General features: G+C 34.2%; 1 protein-coding gene across 1 annotated transcript; it reads left to right on the top strand.

Moving 5' to 3' along the window:
* Positions 1–2,106: 2,106 nt before the first annotated feature.
* On the top strand, positions 2,107–9,030 carry LOC112459356. Its single transcript, XM_025023402.1, has 2 exons — positions 2,107–7,930; positions 8,708–9,030. The coding sequence occupies exons 1-2, from the start codon at positions 2,707–2,709 to the stop codon at positions 9,028–9,030; spliced, it is 5,547 nt and encodes a 1,848-aa protein (XP_024879170.1). The 5' UTR covers positions 2,107–2,706.
* Positions 9,031–9,569: the final 539 nt, after the last annotated feature.

The raw sequence follows: 9,569 nt of genomic DNA, 5'->3' as shown, positions 1-9,569 counted from the left end.
AGACCATCTCGGACTTGAAATATTTAACGGTAGATCATTAGATCAGACACCTTCCAAAATCCGTGAATGCGAACAAGTCATTCGTCGAAAGGTTTAAATTAAGCTTAAAAAAAGTAAACACGTATACGCGTATACACTGAAAAAAATGGTCTTGCAAGTACAGTAAAAATTTTCTGGGTGCAAAAAATTAACTGAGGTAAATAAATGATTAGCCAATCTGTGATATCGCGTATGTCTTACACTTAATCAATCTAAATGACAGAGACAGAATTTATATCTGAACTGTTAGTGAAATGTAGAAAGACAGTTTTTCTGTAGCGCCTATCCATGTTAAGCACAATCAGACCTGTTAGAAAGTTTGACTATGGTACACAGAAAATATTAGCGGCAAGCGAGAAAAATGAATATATGATCCTCACACCAACAGTTTGTATAATGCATCCAATCCGTCTAGCTCTTTTTAAGAATCTCTCGCGCTCAACTGTTTCACGTGCATGATGCAAGACTGTTACAGGTTCAGTCATGTTCAGTGTTCGCGCGCAGTGAGCAGCGTAGGTTATCCACCGTTTTCGTCGTCATCGTCGTCGTCTCCGCCACCCGGTCGTCGAGTTTTCCCTCGAACGAATATTCACTGCCAGTACTGAAAAGCTATAGTTTACGTCACGTGTACTATAGATTTTCAGTACTGGCAGTGCATTGCAGTGAATATCGGAACACAGCTTTCGTTCGAGGGAGAACTCGACGACCGGGTGGCGGAGACGATGACGATGACGACGATAACGGTGGATAACGGCGAGCCTCCGATCCACGCCCAAGACTGATTTTAGGGCCAATTTCTTCACCGTTGGATAACTCTATCCTTCGATTAACCTCACTCTTCATCTCTTTCTGACTGTCCCCTTAGAAAAAGATGAAGAGTGAGGTTAACCGAAGGATAGAGTTATTCGACGGTGAAGAAATTGGCCACGAATATATTGTTGTATTATCTCGCTGCTGCAGTTATAATCGGCAGCTATATTTCTCACAAAGATCGTTCTAGCTGTAGTATCGAAACTCATATTTATCCAATGCAGTGATAAACATTTGGTAATGGGATCTAAATTTTCCAGAAGATATTACTAGAAAGTTGCTGCTATAAATTCTATATGTGGCAAACAATATTCTAACAGATACAAAAAATAGCGATACATTTTTGTTGTGCCACCTAGAATTCTAACTACACTTGCAAAACATTTTTTTTAGTGTATATCTATATTTTATTATTTATTGATACATATAATATATGTATATATCACTATACATACATATAATGTATATATCACAGTTCAAATAAATTTTGAGTTAAGCCCATAAATAATCTGCCTAAAATGTTATTTATGTCTGCCTATACGTGCTATAATAGTCTCACAAGTCTACGGATATATTATTCTGTTTCACGCATGATGCGCGCATAATATCCCAGTAAGCAAATAGTTATTTGTGTAACAAGTATCGTAGCGGTAACCGCACCCGGGAATTTTCATCTTTACACACGACTTACACTCCCTATTTTATGTTGCAAGTGCCTGGAAACTGGTCTATCACGCACGCGTAGCGTGCGTAATGGGGCACTTTCCATGCACGTGTTGCATAAAGATTATTAATACAATGTTATTGCAACAATATTTCAGAACTTGTAATATTGTTATATGTAGTTCTTAATGTTGTATAGAACATCATTATGAACATACTTTGACCACGATTACGAAATTTCAGTAATGTTGAAATAGGAGTGCCATAACGTTGCAAATAACATTGCGCTAAGGTTTTTCTATTCTTTTCTGTTTTTGAGATAAAAATTTAAACGTACTATATCAACTTTATTGCAATATTATATTAAGATTACCGCAATATTAATTTTAACATTTATTTAAGGTCCTCTTTCGTTCTGGGGACTCCGAGCTAAATACATCTCTGAAAGGCCGAGGCAGCTACCCTTGAATTTCTTCAATCGGCGATCGAACTAGATACGGATCTTGATACGACGACCGAATGGACTACAAACTTTGATACGGCTCGCCTGGCATATATCGGCGACTCAAGAAGAAAGAAGCGAGGGCCCTCGGAACAGGCGAGAGAGCCAACGAGGGAAGCACAATATATTATATTACGAGCACAGATGAGTACCTTACTGTCTATAATGTAACTTTGAATCGTAACCGGCACGTGCACTCTTAGATTGTAATAATTCGAGCGCTAGATAAGCGTATCCGTTTGCCATTCCATGCTCTGTGCCATTTCATATATTGACGGCTATCTTCTGCGTGAATAATAACGAGCGAGATGTGTGAGTGAACGGATGTGTGAGCGAGTGCGGATATATGTAAGTATTATAGTGTCGGACGAAAGTATTATTGTCGCGAGGCACTGAAATTTCAAGTAAAAATGCCGTTATAGATATACGAATAAAGATACGAGTTATATTATATGTTTCATTTCTATCGGGAAGCTGAGCCGTCATGATTTCGTCAGACAGAAGCAAAGAATATCTTACAGAAAGTACAAAAATTCGGAATTAAGTCAAACATTCATTAGAAATAATGAGAACAAAAATTGTTGAACTTTTAATTATTTTCATCTAAACTCGTGTCTGAAAAACAATTTATGCAAGTAAATTCGCGATCGGACGTGCGCACACATTTGTCATGAGCCATATGACTGTATGACATGCATCGTTTGTTATTAGGAGCCGATAAAACGGCGTGGTGTCGACTTTCCCCCGAACGTCGTTTTTCGTCATTCCAAAAACATAAAAATTTTGAAAATATACAAAAACTATTACCGGATTCGTATAAAGCATCAAATCTAAAAAAAGAAGGGGTTAATTCACAAGTCGTTAAGCCACTGGAGGAAGAACAGCGTATAGGACAAATTAAAAAATCTTCTCAATATAGCCAGGAGCAAGATTTACAGCAGCAACTTGATAGTGGGCCTAGCTTTAAACGTTCAGATTATAACTTATTGTTAGAGTTACCAGATAATTTTAAGGTAGGACAAGCAATTGCAGATGGAAACTGTTTCTTTGATTCGTTTAGACAAGGACTAGAACAACAATTAGGAATAAAAGTTACTGTTGAACAACTGCGGATAGATTGTCAAAAGTTTGCACAAAACAATCCACTAGATTGGTTCATAAATGCTATTGCTAACAGTCATGATAATACTGGTGTGGTGCGTGAGGAAACTACAGATTCTTATATAGAAAATATTCTAAATAACAATAGATGGGGTGATCCTGAAGTTGAAGGTAGAATACTTTGTGAAAAATATAGTACACCTACAAATAGACTAAAGCTACATGTTATTGAAAAGCATATTGTAAATGGAGAAGAGGTACGTACAGATCAAATCATAGATAGCGAAGGTTCTAAATCTGTAAATAAAATAAATTATAATGAAGAAAATACTATACACATAGTAAACCGAGGTACAGCACATTTTGAACCAGTACTTCGTGTACAAGAGATTGAACATCATGAACAACGATCTTCTGATTTTTCTGATTATGATGATGAGCTAACGCCTGAAGAAGAACTAATTTATACTATAAAGAGTAGTGATTCAGAAGAAGAAAAGCTAACAAAGATCAAGAAGCTTTTTGAAAAGAAACCGAAACCAAATATCAATTTTCAAGACAAAAATAATGATACACCTTTGCATATTGCTGTTCGTAAAAAAGAATTGAAAGTCATTGAATCACTTGTAAAGAATGGAGCAAAAAATGATATAAAAAATAATAGAGATAAAAGTCCACTGGATATTGCTAACCGTCTTAACAGGCAAACCATCATTCAAATCTTAGAAACACCATTAGATTCAAAACCACAGCAGCATAAAAAACCACTAAACAAGCAATTTGAATATAAAGGAGGTCAACAACCTTCAGGTCACCCAGTATCTATTACAGCAAGACAACAAGAACAATCCCAATATAGAAACAAGAACACTAACGTAGATAGTCAAAACACACTGAGAAAGGAAAGAGACCATGGACTTCATGGTAATATGTATCAGTTAAAGTTATTAATGCTATTTTTACATCGCGGTGTCTCTCACGAGTATTCTTTTCGCTTAAGTACAGAAATAAAAGAAGCCAAAAAGTTTGACGATTTAGTTTTTGAATACACTAAAGATGGCAGAAAAGAATATCGTTTCTTACAAGCCAAACATAAATTAGATGAATCTAAAGAAAAGATTACGGCAGACAGTTTATTAACAGAAAGTGATGGTGATTATAGTTTAACAAAGTACTTCTTCTCTTATCAAGATTCCAAAAAAGAAAAGTTATTTAAAGATGGTTCAATTAAAGATGTTACTATTTGTACTAATATTAATTTTGATTTTAAACAGTTAGAAAAGGCACATATTAGAGTTGAGAAGATAGAAGGTGAAGATGATATTTTAGACGTAAAAAGTGATAAAAAACAACCTATGCGCTATAGATTCAATGAAGATGTCACTTCGTTATTAAAACTAAAATTACAAAATTGTAGTTTAACTAAATTAGCAAGAAGGCTAGCTGAATGTTTCTTAAAAAACAGTTTTATACAACATGGGAATGACATTTTTAAATCTTATCACCTTGCATTAGCAAAAGAGGTGATCAATATTCAAACCAAACAATTTCATGTTAAATTTATAGGTATATCTGAGGATGCAAACAAATTTAGAGAGGCTTTTATAGAAGAAATTAAGAGACAATCAGAAGGAAAATTAACGCTAGAAAATATTAATAAAGCAATTACTGATAAAGAAAAAATAATTGATGATAAGCAAGTTGGTTTAGATTTATCCCCAAAATTTGGAGAAGGAGAAGGTAAAAAAAATTGGCCAAATAATGAAAATTTAACTGGATTAGCAACAAGGCTAGCTGAGTGTGTCTTAAAAAACAGTTCTATAAATCATAATGATGACATTTTTGAACCTTATCACCTTGCATTAGCAGAAGAGGTGATCAATATTCAAACCAAACAATTTCATAATAAATTTATAGAACGTATATCTGAGGATGCAAACAAATTTAGAAAGGCTTTTACAGAAGAAATTAAGAAAAAATCAAAAGAAAAATTAACGCTAAAAAATATTAATAAAGCAATTACTAATAAAGATAAAATAATTGATGATAAGGAAGTTGGTTTAAATTTATCCAAAAATTTTGGAAAAGGAGAAGATAAAAATTGGCCAAATAATGCAATTTGTAATGATGATGTAGAAGATTATTTAAACCATCTTGTGTTTGCAGTAGATCAACCTAACGAAGATGAGCTTGGCGAGATTATTAAAGATGAGATAGGCAATGAACTCGGCTTAGACTTGATTACAACAGAGAATATATACAACAAGTTCTTTATGACAATGTTAAATTGGTTGCAAGGTAAAGAAAGAGATAGATTTCTTTCTTATGAAGAAGGAAAAAAGTTTTTTGAAGAGGCAAGAAGAGGGATTCCTATTTGGTTTGGTGTAAAAGAGCCTGTAACTTTATTTACTGGAAGAATTGAGAAATTAGATGAGTTACATAAAGCATTACAGAATCGAGGTGAAGTAGTAATATCACAGATGACTTCTGTAACTGGTCTTGGTGGTGTAGGTAAGAGTGAATTGGCCAGAAAATACATTAGTGAACATAGTAAAGATTACGATGATAACTTTATTTGGATAAACGCTGAAAGCTATGGGACTCTTGCTGAATCTTTTCGTAATCTAGCTCAAGATAAGTTAAAGATTAATACCAAAAATATAGATGGAGAGGAAAAGGACATAAAGCCTATTGTTGAGAAAGTATATAAATTTTTTGCTAAGAGAAAGGCTCTTTTTGTTTTTGATAATGCTGAAAAGTATAAAACTTATAGAGAAGGAGATGAAGGTATAAATAAATTTTTGCCTTCGGGTCCTAATAAGCCATATGTTCTTATTACTTCACGTAATCAGGAATGGGGGGAAATAAAATCATTACCGTTAGATGTATTTACTGAAGAAGAAGCTATAACATTTATCAAAAAGGCGCTGGAGGGTGTAGTTGAATTAGAAAAGAATGAAGTTAAAAGATTAGCAGAGGAATTACAATATTTTCCTTTAGCTCTAAAACAAGCAGTGGCATATATTAAAAAAGAAAATAACACATTAAAAAAATGGGATACAGACGTATTTACAATTACAAGATATAAGATAGAAGCAGATAATCTACTTGAGTTAAAAACTTTTTTACAAGAAGGAGATGAAGATCGTTATGCCAAAACAGTGCTTACAACTTGGACAATTACAATTGATAAAATAAAAGAAGAACTATGTGGAAAGCAAGCTTTAGAAATATTAAATATTATGGCTTATTTTGCACCTGATAAAATTCCAATAGAATGTATTTTTTCAAAATTAATAAGTAATAAAAAAGCACTGCGTAATGCTGTTGAATTGCTTGATCAGTATTCTATGGCTAACCTAGAACAAGGAGTATTAAACATTCATAGGTTGGTACAGCAAGTGACACGTATAAAATTAAACCGGCAAAATAAAGAAAAAGAGATTTTAGGAGAAGCACTGAAATTATTTCAAGATGGTAATAGTCAAATTGATCAATTTTCCCATAATCTTCGCCTAAGCAATGTAGATCATGCTATATCTGTTTGGAGCTATGCAAATAAACATGAAAAATTAGTGAGGAAATTTAGTAGTTTACCTGTATTAATTGTTAGCGAACTAAATGCTACCCTAAGGTATCAAGAAGCTCACACGTTTGGGAGCAATGCATTAGAATTATTAAAAAAAATATTAGGTGATAATCATTTTTCTGTTCTATCAACGATGAACATAATAGCGTCTGTATTGTATACTCAAGGTAAATATGAAGATTCAGCAGAAATTTATCGAAAACTACAAGAGAAATTAGATATCATTAAACTAAAAAAAAATGAATTTCTTGATGATCCTAATATAGGGGTAATACGGAACGCGCAGGGTAGACATGATGAAGCATTAGAAATATATCCCTGCCAATATAATCTAGTTAAGAAAAATGAAATCTATTCTGACGATAAAATAGAGCACAATTTAGTTTTCGCAGTATTCAAAAAAAGCATTATGCAGAGAAAGAAATTGGTTTGTTTTATTGAGAATATCGAGATAATGTACCAGAATCCTTATTCTTTCAAACGAACGGAAGAGGTATTAGAGTCTGATCATGAAAGTACTTTAAATACGAAGAGTAACATAGCTGCAGTGTTAAAAATGGGTAAATATGAGGAGGCACTCAAATTATATTATAAAGAGGTTTATGAGAAAAAAAAAAGGCCAAATCACCCAGACACTTTGACTAGTTATAATAATTTTGCTTTCTTATTGTATAAACAAGAGAACTACAATCAGGCTTTAGAAATTGCGAATGAAGTTGATAAAGAAAGAGAAAAGTTAATTCCAAATCATCCACGTACACTCACAGGAAAGTTCCTTATAATTCAGATTTTAGTTGCTCAAGGTGAATATGACAAAGCACTCGAGAAGTTTGAAGAGATTAAAAGCGCGTATTTAAAGATTGAAATAAAAAAAAATTTGGAGTCAGATCGTATCGATGCGACAGCTTGGCGGGATTATTTAACTTCAAAGCGAAGGCACGAACCGCGAATTGTAATTAGACAGTCAATAAAGTGTAGTATTGTTGACGAACAAGACAATTTACTTCAACTTGAAATATTTATAACGAAGACGGATAGCAGAGGGCGACTGGCCCCGTTGCCAAGAACGCCTATGCTTTTAAGCTCTGGGATGCTTCTCGCAAATTCGAACGAGTCGGTTCGACACATGAGTCACCGAGAGTATTCCCTGAGAGGTTCGTTGTCGACAAATTATAAACAGGTGAGACAAAGCAAACGCGCGAAGACAAAAGTATGGAATCCACTCTGCAATGCTTTGTTTTTTTTATCAGGAAGGGTCAAAGCACATAACATGGCGTAGCGATATACGATATATCGTAGTCCCCGACCTGACAGATCAGGATACGCCAAAGCTTGTGCGTTACTTACGTCCACGACTACGACTGTCATATGTGCTTTGGCCCTAAAAGTCGTTACGTCGAAAGTCACGGCGATAAAAACTTATTTTATTTTTTCGACTCCGATATAGATCGGAACTTTTAATCTTAAACAACAATGCACGAAGTAAGCGTGAAGTAAGGAGTAAGAGTAGGCGTAAGAGGGCTATTTTTTATTTAAGAGAGCTGACGTAAGGGCGTAAGCGAAATAAATTAATTTTATTTCTTACTCCTACTTTTACACTCTTACACTTACGCTCGGCCAATCAGGACGCAACAGACAATGCTTACACCTGCCTACTCTTACTCCTTACTCCACGCTTACTCCGTGTATTGTAGACGACGCTCAAGACTTGCATAACAACGCAAATACATTGCAGCACAAAATGGCCACAAAAATATTGTTGAAACCTTATTGAAAGTAAAGGATATAAATATTAATGTTAAAACGGGGTTACACAATTACGTCTGCAGTCAAAAATTCAGCTGAAGAATGCTTACCAAATAATAAAAAGAAAAAAAACCTAAAATTGGAGAATGTTTATTCACATGGGAGGATGTGGATGAATTCAATGCTGAAAAAGGTAAAAAAAGAGACTTTAGTAAAATTAAAATAGATAGTGAAAAGTTCATTAATTTACATTAAAGGTTTGCCAGAGGTGAACCAAAGTCAGCTAATTCAACTAGTAGATAAGGTCAGAGTTACAGGTGAGTCTCAAAGTTTAGCTAATAACCTAATTAGCAATCAAAAAGTCATGGGTCATCTAAATAGAGTAGGAAAAATCTCCGGTATGACTATGCATGGCATGATGGCTAAAAATATTTTAGCTAACTTTTTAAATGGTAATTATCAAGGCGTAGCAATTAATGTGAATTTTATTGCCGGTGATCAAGGATTTGCCAAGGTTGCTGAAACTACTTGGCAGATCTTTAAAAGCAGCATTCCCGTTTTCTTGCTCGTGGAACTTTAGCCTTTGTTATCTATGATTTAATAAAATTTAATAAACCAGATAAAGTAATTTAAAAATGGTACTGAAGAAGCACTGGTTGGCATAGTAGGAGATAGTATTTACCTGGGAGTAGATAGCGTAGAGATTGGCATAGAAATCGCTGAACTTTTTAAGGTGTTTGAAGGAGTCTCATCTGTTACTGGACGTAATGGAGCAACAATTGGAGCTCTAGTATTTGTTGGCACTGATATTTATGTAGCAGTGAAAAGAGTTGATAAAATTAATCAGATTATTCATCTCAAAGGAAATGAAAGATTTATTGAAGGGTTACGTGCATTTATCGGTATGCAACCTAAAAAGCATATAGAAGAGTTAATAGAAGAAAAACAGCTTAACCAATTAGTAAACAGTAACCAATTAATAAAGCAAGGACTTGAGTACTTAAAGCAACATAGTGATATTCAAAGGTATGTTTTTCCTACTGGTAAGTCAGTTATAGACTCTTGTCGTACAGTGCCATATCAAACGAGCATATGTAGTGGTGGATTTAATTGGTGTTC

Source organism: Temnothorax curvispinosus, unplaced genomic scaffold, assembly GCF_003070985.1.
Source record: "Temnothorax curvispinosus isolate PA1 unplaced genomic scaffold, ASM307098v1 QBEX01009762.1, whole genome shotgun sequence".
Taxonomy (NCBI): Eukaryota; Metazoa; Arthropoda; class Insecta; order Hymenoptera; family Formicidae; genus Temnothorax; species Temnothorax curvispinosus.
This window is presented reverse-complemented; position numbering and strand designations above follow the sequence as displayed.

Excerpts from the sequence above, each read along its gene's own strand:
- LOC112459356 (XM_025023402.1), top strand. The coding sequence starts at position 2,707 with ATGCATCGTTTGTTATTAGGAGCCGATAAAACGGCGTGGTGTCGACTT. Across the intron at positions 7,931-8,707 it reads AAAAGTATGGAATCCACTCT|GTTTGCCAGAGGTGAACCAA; the intron begins GCAATGCTTTGT and ends TTTACATTAAAG.